Source organism: Magallana gigas, chromosome 2, assembly GCF_963853765.1.
Source record: "Magallana gigas chromosome 2, xbMagGiga1.1, whole genome shotgun sequence".
Classification (NCBI taxonomy): domain Eukaryota; kingdom Metazoa; phylum Mollusca; class Bivalvia; order Ostreida; family Ostreidae; genus Magallana; species Magallana gigas.
Genome location: NC_088854.1, coordinates 40459943 through 40479810, shown reverse-complemented (window position 1 = coordinate 40479810; position 19868 = coordinate 40459943). Strand labels below are relative to the sequence as shown.

Genomic DNA, 19868 nt, shown 5'->3' with positions numbered 1-19868 from the left:
TTAAAGAAAATTTCAGGTTTTTTTTTTATCATTTTCGCTAGCTAATGTAAGACATCACAAATACCCCAAACCCCCTCACGGAAAAGGAAATGCAAGGTGATGAGAGAGAGAGAGAGAGAGAGAGAGAGAGAGAGAGAGAGAGAGAGAGAGAGAGAGAGAGAGAGAGAGAGAGAGAGAGAGAGAGTCTCGATGTAAATCACAGGTGCGCTAACACCGTTAAAATTAAAGCTTGCTAGTTGGTCTGTCCTACCCTAGCTACCTCCTCTCTTTTCTCCTTTTAGAGGCTTAATTATTGTCTATATATGCTTGTAACAAATAAAATCAATTTCAAATTCTAAATCAAACTGAATTTGACACTACAAAACTCTCTCTGTGTCTGTCTGTCTGTCTGTCTGTTTGTCTCTCTGTCTCTCTGTCTCTCTCATATCGACAACGGCATTGCCATACCCTACAATACACTATTCTTATCTGGATTTTTGTCTTTGAGGTTGTAAATCATTATATCTTCTATGGTTTAAAACTTTATCATAACCTATATTTTGACATGTCGATTATTTCATTGAGTTTCGTTTCAAAGCTAAAACATTTAGATTAAACAGATCTTTCTTCTCGAGCCGATTTTTACACAGTTGGGGCGAATACACTTCGGGTTAAAATTGTTCGGGGGGAAATACATACAGGGCAAACAAAACCACTTAGATTCGCAAAGCCAACAGTGTTATTTCTAATTTAATTGTTTATACTGTGTGGGGTTAATTCATCAATGTTAATTTAACCATTTTATAACCACTATATAAGAGCTATTAAGACATTTATCTGTAGGAAAGAGCATGTACGAATGATCTTTATTTAGAACAGTTTGATGTTGCTAGGATACAGGTTTCAGATCCATGATTTGATTGGTTAATTTAGATATTGAATCTCGAATTTCGAATCTCGATTCTCGTATTTCGAATCTCGTATTTTGAATCTCGAATCTCGAATGATCCTTCTCGGCTTTCGTAATAATGCCTTTATCCTCGTAACATAATGTGTCAGAACTATGGAAACTGTTTTAACGGTGTCGTTTTTATTTACTCGTGTCTGAAAAACTATCACCATTAATGAGGAATTCATATAAGTCATCATATAAAGATAGAGCCCCAGAAAGTAGTTACAGCATATCATCTTTTAATTTTTTTGTACTAGTATATAACGTTTAGCGAGACATTTCTAATGATCAACCAAAATTTCAGCGTCAAACGTAAAATTATAAGCAAGACACTTTTTTGCTAGATTTTTGACTTGGTATTTCCTAATTAGCATTTAAAATGTGAACAAAAATGGCCTCATATCTGTGTACAAAGCTTTGTGTCTTGCTTCTTATTTGAAGCTTAACACTCAAATATAGTTAGTAAATAGAAATTGTAAACAATCAAAGAGATCTAGAGGATACATGCACTAAAACAAAGAGGCCAATTTATTTTTCAAAATCAACATACATGTAAATTATATATATACCTAGTACATATTACAGTCAGCGATATTAAACTCTGTTTAAACTGAATAAACTCGATTAGCTGAGCATCTCAACAAAACACATTGCATTAATCAACCATTGCGCAAAAGATCATACGTACGAATTACCAAAAGAATGAATTGTATTTTAGTACTTTGTAAATATACTACATTTTGCTTATTTTGCGAAGGTAAACAGTCAACTGTCTGATTTACCGAAGTCTGTGTTTGATTTGATACGTAAAAATTACAAAATACAGGCGATAGTTCTCCAGGTTACATAGCATAAATATTCTAATAAAATGAAAATGAACGAAAATCAAAACAAGCAATTATAACACAACCGTCAAATGTGAAAACTCAATGCATTGAAATTTTTAACCTCAATTTACTTCACAAAATCGGCACCAATGTATCTTTCATGTTTCAAAGATTCCCTTTGCAGGCGAACTGTTGCATAACATTTGTCAGATCGACCCGTTTATCATTCAACGTGGCAGCTTTAAACAAAGAACCTACTTTTACACCGTCCCGTTTTAGAAGTATGGAATACCGAACCCGAAGTTATAATCTGATCAAAACACGCATTTCTCTATTGTTATTTTCGTAATAACTGAGATTTGAAACAGAATTAGCTCATTATATTTGCAATTTATATTTTCCTTTCCATAAGAAATATTTATGCTAAATTACGTTGAATTTGATTCCTTAAGAAGAAGATATTTAAAATGCACCCCTTTTTTCTTCATTTTCAAGGTTTTCTCCGCTTTGAATAAAGATCAATCTTTCATTCATGCAATTCATAAGGATGCTTTGTGCCAAATTTGGTTGAAATTGGTTTAGCGGTTTTAGAGAAGAAGTTCAAGTTTACAGACGGACAGACAGACAGACGGACAACGGACAAAATGTGATCAGAATAGCTCACTTAAGCTTTTAGGTCAGGTGAGCTAAAATAAAAAAAAGCTATACATAAAATTAATTGTACCTTTATTAAAAGTCAATTGAATGATGTTGAATTGATATTAAAATGTCAATGTAAAAATTTTAATTTATTTAGTTTTAATCATCGACTTTTTCAAAGGTTTATCTTTTCGTGATAAATTATGGGTTTGTACGTCACCATGTCTCTTTGTTACATATTCTTATGGGACCGCCTTGTTTCTTAACCTTGACCTAAAGATTTAAAAATTCAAAATCTTTTGGAATCACTGGTAAGTACTCATCCTAACTATGCAATCAGTTTGAATGCTTTAGGCCGAACAGTACTAGTAGAGCAGTACTACTTGTTAAAAGTCAATCAAATTATGTTTAATTGATATAAAAAACGGTTCGTGAGCTAGTCTGACATGTCTTATGTAGAAAAATAAATCCCAAAACAAACAAACAATAATTAAACATTTATCAAATGTTTTGATTCTATCTACAAAAACCTAATTTTGAGGAAATTTGATTCACGGTGCCAAAAGATGTCTTACCGTCACTTTTGCAACCGTTTATATGATTACATTCTGATTGACTGCAGTCACATTCGTCGGTACAGAACCGTCCAAATGCCGGATATTGACATGGAACTCCACACTTACTACCAAAATATCCCACAGGACAAGCTTAAATGAGAGATATTTAAAGATAAATACTTTCTTTATTGTGTCTTTATAATTTCAAAAAATAAACTTGATTAGTCATATCTTTTAACCTTCGCATTTTCCATTAACCATATGATAGTTTGTACAACAGCCACCTCTGAAACAAAATGGAAATCATTTTTGTTTATCTCTGTTTAAAAATCATTTAAAAATCAAATTTGGATGCATGACGAATAGGACTAGATTGATACATACGCAGAGCCATTTTCTTTGTTGTTGTTGTTGTTGCCACATTTACTTTTGATAGTTGTCTTCTTATCAAGAGCTATAAAAAGAATTAATACGTTGCGGCAAATTATGCGACAAGACATCATTGTATATATTGTGGTTAACATCAGATTATAATCGAATAAGGATATTTGAATTTAGTTATCTATACATTAAAATCGTTTGTTGCGAGGAGGAAAATATAAACGTCAAAAAATTCCGCAAAAAGGTCCGACTCTGTACTATGTGAAACCCTAGTTGTTCTGGATACATATCATTTTCCCTATTACATAAACTGTATATGTATATAATGGGTCGTAAGTGTACAATAAAATGCATGAAAATAATTGCCATAAATAGATATTAGAAATATGGCCATAAATGCTTCAAAATAAAAAAAAGAATAATGGCAATAGACTTTAAAAAACCATTCATAATTGTTTGATCAGTGTTATTTGTAGGACTCTAAAATGCCTTAAAATAAAACCGAGGTTCGCGCAGCAAAAAGAAAAATCAATGCTTTAATTTTCATTTAGAAGATTAAGCGTAAACATATATTATGCAGATTGTTATCAGTTTCATATGATTTATTACGTATCATTTATCTAATTTCCTGTGTTCAAAAGATTAAATGCAACAATACATTTGGTTTCAGACGATGTTTATTTAATGATATAAATTTTTTTCCCTTTAATACGTCCTTGTAGCTTGGCAGTTTCAAAATGCGCAAAAATAAAGCGCTTACTAAGATTTTGCATTGCAAACGACATGAATGCATCCCCAGATGATAATGTTAACAAGTAATGGCTTTTCAAAAAGGTTGCCTGACTTAACAAAATTATTCCTTTGGAAGCATGTTATGTATCAGTTACTTTATAAGAACCGAATTTTGATTTTCGTTGCTGTTAATAAATTCGGAAACGGAACGTGCTGATTTTCGTTGTTATAAGTCTTTGTATTTAGTTTTAGTACATATTATACATTATTTGTTATTGACTTACTTCATTACATCCGATTCCAGAAAATTAAAAAACAATTGTAAGCTTTAAGAAAAAAAATGACTCAGAGGTACTCTACGTAATTAATATGGAATCATAGTATGAGATACCATTCTTTCATTTCCAAGCAAAGAATTCTCTCGTAACAAGTATTTCCTTTGTAAATAAAGCTGCACAAACGACTTGTTCCAGATTATTCCCTCTTTAAAATGTTATTGGTTTTATGTTGGACTTGGACACTTTATTTCGTGCATTAAAGATATGAATGTGACAAAATGGCACTCTAAATCCTGCTTCACACTTCACCCTTCTATTCTTAAATTAACTTATTCATGGATAAATCGGGAAGGTGAGTAAGGTAAAATGTACATGACATTTGTATCGATATGAATTGTATACTTTTAGAAAGGATCATTACAATTATTACGCACTATTTGTCAAATGCATTTTGTAAGACACGCGTACGCAAGCTACATCCAATTTAAGATGTAGGATATCGCCCTGTTGATTAAAAATTGGGGCATAGGATACAACCTACCACCTCCCCCGTTTCGTCGATTTAGCTCTTCCAGTTTATTCAAGACTGTATGAATTTATCTTTCCTTCTATCCAAGCTGTTTTTTAAGTTGTTTATTAATGATTTATTATCAATTTTTACTTACATAAAAACTTTAACTTGCAACTGTTTAAAATCGTAAGAAAAATGTCAAATTCGTCATAAAGGCCAGCAAAACTTCAGATATTTCGGACTAAATAACGATCTGTCATAATAATGACAAAAGTTTAATTCACTATGCAATTTCGGAGCATGCACAGAACAATTCACTCATGTGTGTGGTCTATACCATTTAATAATAATAATAATAATAATAAAAAACACATTATACCTTTTAATCTGTACATTAACGGAAAAGGTTTAATTCTTCTCTGTTTCTTATCAGTTTGTCCGCTTACAATTTTTAGTAAATTAAAAACATCCCGTAATAACTACCGCGCTAGTTATCTAAGTTTTTATCAAACGCAATTTAGCAAGCTGTGCCAAAGTTTTAGGCTAACGGCATGGTGAGCAACTTTTGTTTTTCAACGCATCTACATGTATCCCTACAACCCCTATGGATGCTGCATACATTGTATCGGTTTAACGTATTTACCTGTAGAGATATTACCTGTTCGGACGTAGACCTTATATCGCGCTCATATTCTGTCTTAATTAATTAAATTATCAAATTCACAATTTTTTCTCAAACCGAGAAATGTAACACTATATAATCACAGGTCAATGCATTTTTTACAAACAGATAATGCACAAAAATCAAGGAATAACGCACAAAATATATAACGACAAATATAAAACATGTTGGCCAAGATTTAAGTTTGCTCCACTTCATCAGGAATCATGCTTCCTTACAAGTAAAATAATGGAACATCTATTGCAACCTTTGATCATATTACCCCCTCAGTGAAAATGTCACAAGGTAATCTTTGGGATACAGGTAAACAATGCTCCACCAAAACACAATGATAAGAAACACTTATCGAAATCCAATCATTTTAAACCTGGAATCTAATGACCCGAAGTTCTCAATCAACATTCAAACCAATTGCATACTGTAGCAATACACTATCCTTAAATTCGGTAGAAGTCAGTTACAGTACTGTAAATAAGTTCCTTACGTTTCATTATCAAGCAATGGAATATACTCGATTACTCTTTGTTATTTTTTTTTGCGACATTAGAGCCCAAGTATGAATGCCCGAGAATTATATGTAAAGTTTGCGTGCCTGAAACATTGCAAATATAAAAGGATGAGAAAGCTCCAGGTCAGACACGAATTATTGAAAAAAAATAATTGTTTACTTAGTAGAAAAACAAACAAGAAATACTTTTTTTTTTCTAATTAAACGATTATGTACAGTAATGAATAAAGAATGGCATTGAATTCAGACAACTAAGCAACGTTCATGAAAAATATTATCATTACAACAAACTAAAGTATGTCCTAGTATACTTATGTTTTCCCAAGCTGTGTTTTACAAAAAATTCTTGTCACAATCATTATATTGATTACAAAATAAGGAACCACTTTCAAACCAAATGTGTGTGCATTTTAATAAATAAAGTGCTTTGGAATTATTTTAAAATGATTTTTAGATGAGACATACGTTTACGTTAACCGAGTATGGGGATATCCTACCAAATGAAACGCGGATATCATTAAGTTAGATTGGCTGTTGTAATCAATACCACTATTTGTATTACTCGGGTGTTAAATCAGGCTTATTCAAGCTATTTTAGATACCTATCTCAATTTTGCCATAGATTCTCGACATCATGAAGTTCAAGATGTAGAACGTGCATATTGTTTTGGAAAAGAATACTTTGACATGATAAAAAATAATTATATAGTGGAATGTATTGTGGAATAATTAGGATTCCTAAAAAGTATTAAGAAATGATATGCAAAACTGAATATTAAATATCATATAATTTATATATATATATTTTTATATTTGAATTGAAAAATAAATTGCTTGCCTAAGATTTGGCTTATATAAATATCACCACTGTAGCTAAAAAAGAAACACCCCTGTTATTTTAGATAAAAATTCGAGAATATGCACGGTTTTTGAACAGAAATGTTGATATATAAGGATCACAAGAATGCAGATAATATAAATGGTTTGTGTATTTGCGAAGTCTTAAACATATATTTCCTTTCGTATCTTTTATTCAGACCTGAAAACATCATAAACATTTGCAACGTATTTTTAAAAAAACCTGAGCTTGTTTTCTGTTGTCAAAAACCCACCCTACACCCTTACAGCTACATTTTCTTTTGGTTTGCTGTCGTGTATGTATTGCAGTTCATTGGTAACAAATATATTAGATATTGAGAATCTAAAGATACAAACAATGTCCCAAGACTCGTTGTGACATACCTTTGCACACCAAATCATGTGATGCCTTTACAATGTCGGGCTGACTTCTTTTAATTTGAAAATTGATGTGGCAATTGATAAAGTCGGTGAACTGTTTACTCCAATAGTTTAAAGGAAACAAGAGAAAAGCTGTCAATGTGACAGCAAACCGGGTTTTCTTTTATGTGAACTGTATCCATAATCCATGTCAACACGTATCCAGTGAAATGGAGTACCCTATATGCAACATTTTGAAAAAAAATGACCAAATTCAAAAGCTAGTATTTTTTCATAAATCATCAGAAATCAAAATCCTAGCAATATGCACACCTCTGATATATGTACAATTGATCTGCAAAAGAACAACTTCCTATCTTGAGAACTGTAGGAGGAGTTATCCGTACAATGAGGGTACCCTATATGCAACATTTTGAAAAAAAATGACCAAGTTCAAAACCTGATTTTTTTTTCCATTAATTATCAGAAATCAAAATCCTAGCAGTATGCACACCTCTGATATATGTACAATTGATCTGCAAAAGAACAACTTCCTATCTTGAGAACTGTAGGAGGAGTTATCCGTACAATGAGGGTACCCTATATGCAAAATTTTGCCAAAAAATGACTAAGTTCAAAACCTGGTATTTCTTCGATAAATTATCAGAAATCAAAATCCTTGCAATATGCACACCTCTGATATATGTACAATTGATCTGCAAAAGAACAACTTCCTATCTTGAAAACTGTAGGAGAAGTTATCCGTACAATGAGGGTACCCTTTTGACAGCCGCCCGCCCGCCCGCCCGCCATTTTCACCGTTTTAATAACCGGATTTTTCCGTTGGAAAACCCGGTTAAAAACCCAAAAGGATATAAAAGAAATGATTGTTACTATATCAGACAAAATAGCTACCAATGAATTATAATGTAATGAATTGTAAAGTGCATATTTACAATCACTTCTTTCTGAAAAATGGCAGAATTTTTTTTATCAAAAGGATACAAATCAAAAATAATTTCGGGATCGCTTCGTTACTATATCAAGTAGTGCAACACTGAACCTGTATAGTCTCATATATTAACAATCGACAATCTGTGTTTTGTCGACCTTTTTTCACATTCCGCAATTTCTGAGTAAAAACATCGATCATTTTGATATTATTTAAAAAATAAACAACGTTATTTAGTGAACATGGCGTTATGAATAGTAATTGTTCTGTTGGCATATTCCATGATGCGCGTTTAAAAAGGTATAGCTCGAATAATAAGAAATATGTTTTGCTACTTTATACACACATTTAATTATGAATTATTTATGAACCATTTTAGAATGGGCTCATTTAAAAGGCTTGATCTTAACTGTGCAATGATATATTGTTTTCCCTTGGACTGAAATGTCACATTTTCATTGGTTTAAACATAACACGTGATTGCCTCATATATCTCTATATTTGTTCTGTGAGAATTAATGGCCGTCATTGGTCAACGCTTCGCTTACTCATTTCGACATTTCATAGTATTTAATACATAAACCGCATGCCGTAAGTTCTTAAAGTTTTTGGAGTAGTTGCCCTTTGAAATTCTTTAAAATTAGAGTAGTTGCCCTTAGAATATTGACGTCATATTGTTTTGTCTTGAGCAGAACAAAATGGCAGCGTCGAAATTTGCTCAAATCTCTGCAGAGAAAAGGGAGAAAACATGAAAAATTGAATAGCAATAAAACATTGTAGGTAAACATGGGTGAAGCAAAGATTTTTAAAAAGTATTTGAAAGGTGAGATTGAAAATTTTGAAGAGTTTAAATGAGTTAAATTGGACGAGATTTTAGGCATCTTGTACATGGCTGGGCCATGATCATCGCTATTTGTGAATAAATATGTCGCTAAATAGTCCTCGGGAAAACAAAACACTTATTAGGTTAGTTACTGACTCACTACGGAAATATATTGGGTTGATCAATCTCATAGACGGCTCGGCTTCGCCTCGCCATCTATGAGATTGATCAACCCAAAATATTTCCGTCGTGCGTCAGTAACTAACCTAAAAAGTAATATTGTACATTGTCATTTCTGTCAGTGTATACATGTACTTATTTATCGAGAGGTCATTGGTTTCGTTTATAATTATTGTATAATCTGAGATATTAGGTTTTTTCTAAGTATAAAGTTGTCGGAATTTTTAAAGAAACGTAATACGATGAATTTATCCCAATTATTGTCTTCATGTTAACTAAGACACCTCAAAATAATTATACATTTTGTTTGAAGAATTTGGATAGTGATGATTTATGATTTGGCTATAACGATGTTGTTTTAAACATAAAAAATTTACCATGTCTTTGACAACCTTTGATGATATCACATTCTAACTGGCCACAGTTGCATTTCTGCGTGCATAACCTTCCAAAGAATGGGTAAGGACAGCTAAACAAACAGTTTATCCCATAATATCCTGAAGGGCAGGCTAAGTATAAAAATACGAAAAATAACAATATTAACATATTCATGTACTGCCTTTTGTTTCCAAAAAAATATGTTTTATTTTCTAACCTTGACACTTTCCTCGAACCATATGATAATTAGTAACACATTCACCCCTAAAATAAAAAAAAGGACATATTTAATAACATTTCTTACATTTGTTCTTAAAATAACCGAGAAGAAATACAAAAACTTACGTGGATTTCTTTTGGTCATTGTTATATATATCCTGGCTACAATTTATCACTCCAAAACAGCTTAAGACACTCAAACAGATGTATTGACTAAATGCATGACAAACCATGGCCAATTCATAAACACATTTGGAAAGAATATATCTGAGCAAACTGCTATATCTCCAAACTCATTGTCAGAACTGTGTTATGAATGGCTACGAAAGTCATGTGACACAAAACGAACAAATCACTATGTTTTGTGAAAAAGAATAAGTGCATGTGTCTCTTATGAAATCCCGATATTTTTGGCATATACAGAGGTTTTAGAATGCCTGGAGAAATCCAGAGTTATTTTTTTTAAAATGTAACTTGAAGGGGCATGGTCACATTTTTTGGCAATATTTATTTTTCTGTTTGTAATATTTACAGTGTCTTCGTGAGGCATTTTTAACACTTGTAGTTAACCAAAATATGAGTTTCAGTTATCAAATTATAAGCGAGATACAGAGCTGACAATTCTTTGGTATGTATATAAAAGCTCTGATCATGTGTTTGTTTACATTCTGAAAGTCCAGGTTTAGACCTAAATTAATGTAACAAACATTAGGAACTGTTTATCTGTGTTCAAAACAAATACGCAGATATAAAAAAGATGAAAAAAAGAACTTGTTTCGGTATGTTTAACCAATGTAAACATAAACATGGCACGAACCTTGTTCACACAACAAAGAATTGTCAGCCCTGTATCTTGCTTTTAACTCTATAACTGACAATTAAATTGTGAAATGATCCCTAACACTGCATTACTAAAGCATTGTACACAATAAAAAAAAATTGACCAAAACCGTGGCCATGTCCAAAGAGAAAATAACATAAGATTAAGCATAGTTTGAATGAGTTTGTAAATTGTTCAGAAAAAATGGATTTATTTATAGAGACAATACAGCGTATCTTATTAAAAAAAAACGATTTGAAAAAATTGTCCGATCGGGTTCGGTATTTTTGTACTTCTCATGAATGTATAAACTTTCAGAAAATTTCAAAGTTCCCATGAAATAATTGTAATTATTTCATTAAAATTAATAATTACGTATTACCTATCACATATTTACATCGCAATGCGTTACGGGGTTCAGCCTTCTATACTATTACGCATGCGTATTTACTGTAAACAAAATACATGCAGGGTTCGCGAAGATTCTCCTGGACATGTTTGTTGATAATAATATGTCTTTTTTACTTCTTCCAGGTAATAATTGTTCAAAGTTTTTAAAATTACCACAATTATTATTTTGTAAGCATGTATTTTGCATGTTTATCATAGGCGTTGCTAAAACCTAAATTCATTTTTGCAAATGAAGCCCCTTGAGGGGTTATTTGACATATTTATGTCTGTTCATTTTAAAATAAACCGAAAGTGGTAAACTATTTATAAATTATCGAGTAAGTGAGGATGTGTTCCGTTGTGAGTTCCTTTAACCTGATGACCATGATGACCTTAGTCGGACGAATATCTTGTAGTTTTCAGCACGTGTCAATTACTGTCAATCAAAATCCACGTGGTACAAATAAACGATATTAGATTATTCCGGTTTGTACGACCCTTAATTTTTTGGAAGCACAAAATTACGTTAATTTAGTATGTGAAAGGGATTTTTATGTATTTCAACTATTACAATCAACGTTATTTCGTATTTCCTAACGATACAATAGGTAAATCTGAAGTTATCCACACATGTTTTCAGCTGTACTGTCTCTTTAAAAATAGTTTTAAAAATTATTTTAATTTAATAGTTCAATTTTTCTGAACCTTTCTTTCTTTTGGGATTTTTATACATTGTATTTTTCCTTTATTCAGATTAATCAATTTGTCTCTGACAACAATATTATATACATTCTGTTAAATAATGCTCATTTTAAAAATCATGTTATAGTTTGTAAATAACTATATTGTAGCATGTTTAGTTAAGTTGTATACGAACAGAAAAACCGGAGTAAATCTTTTATAAATGTCAAGTGATGAGGTAAAAGACAAAATGATTCCTTTGAAGATAAGACGCAAAAAGTGAATTACATTTGTACGTGTATTAGAATATTTATTAAGCTCTAGTATTATTGAGAGTGAATTTACTTTTTATGGTCCTAATCCTCTTTCATTAATACTCTATACGGATTGTATAATTAACGTATGATAACATAACCCAATAGACATGATTGTATACTTTCACATGTGATAACCTGTCAAGACTTCATTTTTCCATGAAAAGAAGAGAATGTGGTGAAGAAACCACACCGAAATTACCTTTGTACAGCATTGTATATTGTTTAGATTCACTTTTCACTTTGAAAAATCTTACATTAATTTGAATTGTGACCTCTCATATCAATTTCTCAAGATTTTTTTGAATATGCATGCAGTTAATATCATTTTATCCAAGATACCTGATGAAACAACTAAGAGAGATTGATTAGGACTAAATACTTTATTATGGTTTGGCGTTACTGGCCGCAGTGACTTTAGGCTACCAATGGGCTGCCTCACAACAATTCAAACAATACAACAATACGTGACGGTCCATCAATAGGCTCATTGCGCAGTGGGTGAGCGCAAATGCACAAACGTCACAAAATATAATATTCTGTACAGTGGGTAAGTGCAAATGCACAGACATACAAATGACAAAGTTATACACAAGGCTTGTGCGAATGGGTAAACGCAAATGCACAAGTTTCAAAGTTCAAAACACATTAAAATTGTCAAAGTTCTTGTGCAGCAAGTATGTGCGCGAATGCACAAGCATGAATACACAGCATTTTAAACACATTAACAGCATTATAAACACATTATATTGACAGTAAAAAACTGTATCCTATGATAATTTGAATGATTGCACTCTTCCATTGGAGTTGGGGTGCGGCGATAGCGCCATAAATCAACGACAATGTCAGGAATAGAACGAGTGTCTCTGCGACGATTTTTTGTTTAGAGCTGCAGGTATTACAAAGATTACGTGGGTGTCACACCGGAACTGAAGGTATCACAAAGGTTATGATGGTTGACCTGAAAAAAATAATGTAAAGAAAAGCAGTATGTGGTTCTAAGGAAAGGAAATGGGAGAGGAAGGGAGGGTAAATTAATCTAAAGAGTATACTTTATTACAGAGAATTAAAACATGTCTTACCAGTTTCAAGAAGAATCAAGAAATGATGCAAAAAGAGGCCTAATTTTAAAGCGAGTATATTCAACCGGAAAAATTCCGGAAAAACATAAACACTATTTATAGGTCTTTGGATAAATTTGCATATCTTTGACAAGCCAAGATATGCCATATTATCCAAGATACCTGATGAAACAACTAAGAGAGATTGATTAGGACTAAATACTTTATTATGGTTTGGCGTTACTGGCCGCAGTGACTTTAGGCTACCAATGGGCTGCCTCACAACAATTCAAACAATACAACAATACGTGACGGTCCATCAATAGGCTCATTGCGCAGTGGGTGAGCGCAAATGCACAAACGTCACAAAATATAATATTCTGTACAGTGGGTAAGTGCAAATGCACAGACATACAAATGACAAAGTTATACACAAGGCTTGTGCGAATGGGTAAACGCAAATGCACAAGTTTCAAAGTTCAAAACACATTAAAATTGTCAAAGTTCTTGTGCAGCAAGTATGTGCGCGAATGCACAAGCATGAATACACAGCATTTTAAACACATTAACAGCATTATAAACACATTATATTGACAGTAAAAAACTGTATCCTATGATAATTTGAATGATTGCACTCTTCCATTGGAGTTGGGGTGCGACGATAGCGCCACTTGCAAGGGTCATGAACGTTTGTTTATGACACTGCAACCGCCACCAATGGAGTGCGCCACTTTCCAAAAGTAACATTGGTGACGGCGGCAGGACCGCAACTCCAATGGTCACCACGAGCCAGTAGTAGTTAATTGTGATGTGGTTAGTCCGGAAGGCCAACACCGCCACAATTCAATAAATCTTGCAACGCACCTTTAATGGTATTTAAAAGGATATCATTACCCAGCTGGGGCAGGTGAACTCCATCAGGGTCAAACAACGTAGGTGGTTTTTGGGAAAACTGAGGGTTTTTGATGTAATGACCGCCCCTGGATGTTACAAATTTTATCGCTTCTCTATTCATTCGACCCCTTATTTCATTCATTGCTTTAACATTCTCTGAAAAGCGCCAAGCTTATCTAGGCAGGGCAGAGGACCAAACTATCGTTATGGTAGGGAACATGTCACAAATTCGGGACAAGGTTGTGGAAAGGAGCTCCGGCCGCTCTTCAGTGGTTTTCTGGCCAACATTGTTTGCTCCGCAATGAATGATGAGAAACTCAGGACGATCTTCTAACGTTAGCAACGTTGATAGCCTAGTATTAAGGTGTTGTAGCTTCATGCCACTATATCCCTGCCATAAGACTGAAGTATTCTCGAGATTAAGATTAAGCCCCCCCCCCCCTGTCTTGATACTGCACTCATAGCTGCTCGTTTGATGATAGAAGATCCGACAATCCAAACTCTGACAGGACCTAGAATTATCTTGTTTATGGTTAGTAAAATAGATACTGTTGGAATGATAAGGTTACCGAATGTATGTACGAAATGCATTAGAGCGCCATCGTCCTGACCCTTGGGTGACGTCACTGTGAACGCCTTGAATAGCAAGGGTTGTAGCTGCACCCATTCTAAATGAGTGGGAATTATAATTGGAGCTATCAACCCCTATTGCATTAAGACAACGCTTCAATATGGTGATAAATTGATAACGGGTCAATGGTTGACCTTCAAAATGAATAAACAATGGGCCAGTTTGAGATGTGCGCATGTGTAAGTGGGCATGCATGGCGGCAAAAGGACAAGCAACACCATTTGAAGCAGGAATCTGCAAGTTTGCCCCAACACCTAATTGGTCTGTCTTTGAATGACAAATTGTCAATTGAATGTTGGTCTGCTGCATTGTTTTGTCATGAAATTGGATGATAGTTGCTGGTGTGTTGCCTTTAGACACTGTGAATTCCCCAATGCGCAAGAGGGCGTGAAATGCTAAAGTGAAAGCTGCAGTGAATAGTTTGGTTTCGTATATGGTGTTGCATACAGTTTGCAATGTTGGTATAATTTTGTTTAAGAGCTGTAATGTAATAGGCAAACGAGTGTCCTTGTGTAGTGTTGTTCTTTGCATGCCCTGAAGTAGCTTTCTTATAATAAAATGATTAGTAGGATCTACATTGTAAATTGCTTTGCTGTAAAAACTGATGGCTGCAATGTATGACTGAGCTGTGGAGTATTTGTAGCCTGAAAGTGACAGATAAGCGATAAACCTTGTAATGTGAGTGTCGAGAGGTGGCCACAGACTGGGTAGGTTATGAGACCGGCGAAATGTTTCAAATGAATTGATGCCTGCTGTGTGTGTTTGCCTAGTGTTTACAGCAACTGAAGCGTTGAACAATGATTGGATGTGACTTGTGAGAGTAATGTCTGGAATAGGGCTGGAATGGCCTGCGGATGAAGGTCTGCCTAAGGTGCTGCTGCTCGAAAGACTTTCCACTGTTTGCGAGATATAGAATCAGCAATAATGTTTGATTTTCCCGGAATATGTTGTGCTTTAAATTGTATGTTGTGTTTTAAAGCCATTAAGACTAACGAACTGACAAGTACCATTACTCTTGGGGACTTGGCTGACTGTTTGTTGAGAATATGTACAAGGGAAATATTATCTACATGGAGGATGACTTTTTTGTTTTGCAAACGCAATCCCCATATCATGAAGGCTAATACAACAGGTACTAATTCGAGAAAAGTTATGTCCCGCAAAATTGGCTTGTTTAACCATGAAGATGGCCAGGTAAAATGAACCCACTGACCCTGAAAGAAACTGCCGCAACCAAGGTGGCCAGAACCTGCACTATCCGTGTAAAGTTGCAAAGTATCTAGTGTAACCCATTCAGTGTCTGTGAAGTATACAACGCCGTTAAAGTTGTCTAAAAATTGTAGCCATGTGAACATGTCTTCACGGATAGGGTTCGTAATTCTGATGTGATGATAGGGAGAGGACACCCCGGACATAACATTGTAAAATCTCCTATTAAATGCGTGGCTACCTGGGATGGTTTTACTAACGAAATTGAGCTTGCCCACTTGCCAGACATTCGACCTGCCGTAACTTCACTATATATTTTTTCCAAGAGAACCTCCTCACTGTCGGAAGCTGAACTCAAGTTTTTTGAAAAAACTGAAATGCGTGGTCCAGAGTATTGCAATTTAAAGCCATGTTTTAGACCATCCTCTAAATACCTTGCCGAGACCCTATTTGGGTATTGACTCAAATAATTGCTAATTGTGCTAATGATTATGGGAGAATACCCTAGGACCCAAATGTCTCTGGGGTTGACGAGGGTTTCCCGCCCAATGTTGGTTGGTGCGTGTTTGGTGTGCTGGTGTCTGATACCTGAATGTGGCATAAGAGTTGTTGCGGACTGGAGTGGATGCCCGAAAGGTGTTATTTGCATGCCTCGGGGGTGGGTTAGCACTGTTGTACAACATAGATGGATGGGTGCCATTGCATTTAAGGCATCGGTGTATGTACGGACAATGGGGCTTGTAACAGTTTGCTTTGATTGTAATCGAAGCACTTGTGGTGTTGGGTACTAGAAGATTTATTTGAATTGGCAGTCATGTATAATAACCAAAGCTCATTATCTATGATTCCCCAGTTCTGTGACGGGTTGTGTGCAATCCTTAGCCTAAATTGTTCATCGTACAAAACCCACCCATTAGAATTCTGCGCCCCTAAGCGAACGTCATGCATATATTTAATAAGCTGATGCGATCTAGGTGGGTGCACTGCAGTGTAAATGCTAAAATAAATGAGAAATGCATCTGTCCATTTTTCGATAGATGTTATTCTGGTTGTGGGTTTTGCTTGTGATATGATGTTACCCTGTGCATCAATTGTGAGAGTAGATGTTGCATGGGCATTAGTGGGGTCCCTTACCAATAATGTTCCCAGATTGACGAATTCGCCCTTGATGATTTTTTGCTTAATTGGTTGGTTTACATGATACCCAATGGGAACTGTAATAGAGTTGATTGGTTTAGGAGTAGGCTGATGGGTTGAGGTGATAATGGAAGTTATCCCTGTATCTGTGCATGTAGATGTGAGACTAGAATTGACAGGCGAAGTGAGGCCGGGCATTAGAGTGGTGGTTTGTTGTAATGTTGCTACAGGGGGATTAAAAATCACATTACCCGCCTGATCCTGGGCTTGCTGTGGTGGGGCTGCCTGTTGTAACAGTGCCGCCTGATGCTGTGGGGCTGCCTGGGGTAGTTGGACTGCCTGGGGCTGAGGGGGTGCCAGTTGAGCCTGGACATCTTGCTCGTTATTGTTGGTCTGTTGGCGTTGAGCCATGCGCCGGCCTGGCCTGCGTGCTTGTCCTGGGTCTTGAGTATTACGGGCAGCCGCCCGTTTAACTTGTCTCTTCGGCCTTGGCATTGACCCCGTTGATCTCGTGGTATTTTAAAACAAAAGCGAAAATTGTTACCTAATTAATTTGTAAATAAATTAATGTTAATCAATTTCATAAAATTCTATTGGTATATTGGTAGCTAACCCGAAAAAAGCAGTAAATTTAAGATCAAGCTAAAATAATGTGCGCCATTGAAGATTGCACTCGAGAGATTGTTGCATCTAAATCCATACAATCAAAGGACCTCAGTGGCCATCGAGCGGAAATCGGTGGCATATATGCCTTTTCTCGACTTAATAAAATTGATAAAAGTATTTGAACGATTAAATTAATCTAAAGAGTATACTTTATTACAGAGAATTAAAACACGTCTTACCAGTTTCAAGAAGAATCCAGAAATGATGCAAAAAGAGGCCTAATTTTAAAGCGAGTATATTCAACCGGAAAAATTCCGGAAAAACATAAACACTATTTATAGGTCCTTGGATAAATTTGCATATCTTTGACAAGCCAAGATATGCCATAATATTATTACATAAAACACAGGGAAATTCACTATATTGGTGCTCCACTTTGGCCCCGGAGTGTATCGTTATGTTCCTCTCAAATTGTCGTTTAACTGAATTCCACCTGTATCCCAAACGACCGTGTAGTGCGCTACCAATGCGCTAGGTTCCATTTGTCATCGAAAGCAAGACTTTTTGTCTTACCTAGATGGCCGAGTAGAGAGCATGGTGGCTGCTCAAAGCTAGGAGAGTGGGTTGCAGAGGTCATGAACCAATTAAGTAAAACGTAGATCACAAAAAAAAATAATTTTTGTTATTCTGAGAACGTACATTTTATCGTTAAGCCGGGACCTTACTGTCAGACTCACATTTGACCGGTACCGTAAAAATAGTAGAGATACTAAAAAAGAAACCCGACAACATCCTAATTTCTGTTCCATTTAAAAGAACCCGAATCAGTGATCATGATAACATGTTGTTTAGTTGACCAAAAAACAAGTAATAAATCAGAAGGCACGTGCTTTATACCTAATCCGAGTAACAGTTATGTCTTTTTTTGTATCTTCGTCTGTATTTTTAAGTAATGCTATTCAAACCTAAATTGCTCCAACGTTCGATCTAATCTGGGTATGAACCCGCTATAAGCAGAGCGTTATTTATCCACTATTTGATCAAATGATTTTTGTTGACTTAATTGAAAATGATAAAAAAAAATTCATTGATTGATGGATCACAATTGATTGAACAATCCTATTGCCGATGATTGATCATAGATAGATTGATTGAACAACCCTATTGCTGATTATTGATTGATTAAACAGTTCTATTGCTGATGTGATTAATTTATTTTCATTGATTGATTGATTGAACAAGTTAATTCATGTTGATATGATGATTGATTTCTGCAATGTGCAGCCATATACCAGCTTACTAACTGGTGGTAGGTCGGTTGTTAAAATGCATGGCTTAATCTTAATAAATAAGCCATGACTAAAGTCGCCAGTTTGTGTTCTGTTCTTGTCTTTTATAATGCTATTTTGTTTTAGTTAGGACATTGCTGTTTTTAATTTGTTTTAATATGATTCAGAATCTCAGAAAAAAAAAATCAAAATACGCGCAGGTTTGAGGATATTTGCATTGCAGAAAAAATAAATAATCCGCGTTAGCGCACAATGTTACTTGCTACCTAAATGCATATGGCTCATCAAAAAAGGTATCTTATTCCTTATTTTATATCTATCTCGGGGTCAATTAATTGATTTTATTCTCTTTTTTTTAAATCTATATGAGGGTCAATTGCATAGGTCCTATAAAAAAGAAAAACATTATCATGATCAGCATTTTCCAAAAAAGGAACAGTTAAATTGTCATATATGTTAAGGCTACCGTGGTTACAAAAATATCTTGGATATCGTGTCAGTCTAAAACAGGCTTAAGTTTCTATCGAGCAAGAAATGATTCAGACAAAAACGACACTAAAAATACATAAAAGACAACAACGACAATAACAACAAATGAATGCGATTTACTCATTTTTAGATTCTTGAATTAAAGTTGACATTTAATTACATACATCTATACAATTCATTTAAAAAAAACGTTCAAAAAATTTAAAAAAACTCGTTTATTCAAGAGCGAACAGGTCATTTAACTAGATCACGTATAGTGTATACTTAAGGTCAGACGACACGCTCCTCAGTTTTATATAACTTTTTCCAGGAATTTGTTGATGGTTTACTAGCTTTCTTGCAAAATATTAGGGTACCTTACCAGGCATTTCTGCAAAATACTAGAGTATGCAGTTTCCTATATAATCTTCTTGGAAATACAATTGAATGGCTGATATAAAAATAAATACATACATGTATACAGCACAGCAAAATTCCCTATAGATGAACTCTATCTCGGCCGGAGCAGGGATTTGAACTCACGACCTCTAG

At 34.5% G+C, this 19868-nt stretch overlaps 1 protein-coding gene across 1 annotated transcript; it reads right to left on the bottom strand.

The window, feature by feature from the left end:
- Positions 1-12385: 12385 nt before the first annotated feature.
- Positions 12386-17946, bottom strand: LOC136273012 (lethal(3)malignant brain tumor-like protein 3). The gene is made up of 2 exons (XM_066076599.1): positions 17205-17946; positions 12386-12982 (listed from the first exon to the last, which is right to left on the bottom strand). Exons 1-2 carry the CDS (start codon positions 17446-17448, stop codon positions 12969-12971), a joined length of 258 nt encoding a protein of 85 aa, XP_065932671.1. The 5' UTR covers positions 17449-17946; the 3' UTR covers positions 12386-12968.
- Between the last annotated feature and the right edge of the window lie 1922 nt (positions 17947-19868).

Coding starts and splice junctions, on each gene's coding strand:
- LOC136273012 (XM_066076599.1), bottom strand. CDS start 17,448: ATGCCAAGGCCGAAGAGACAAGTTAAACGGGCGGCTGCCCGTAATACT.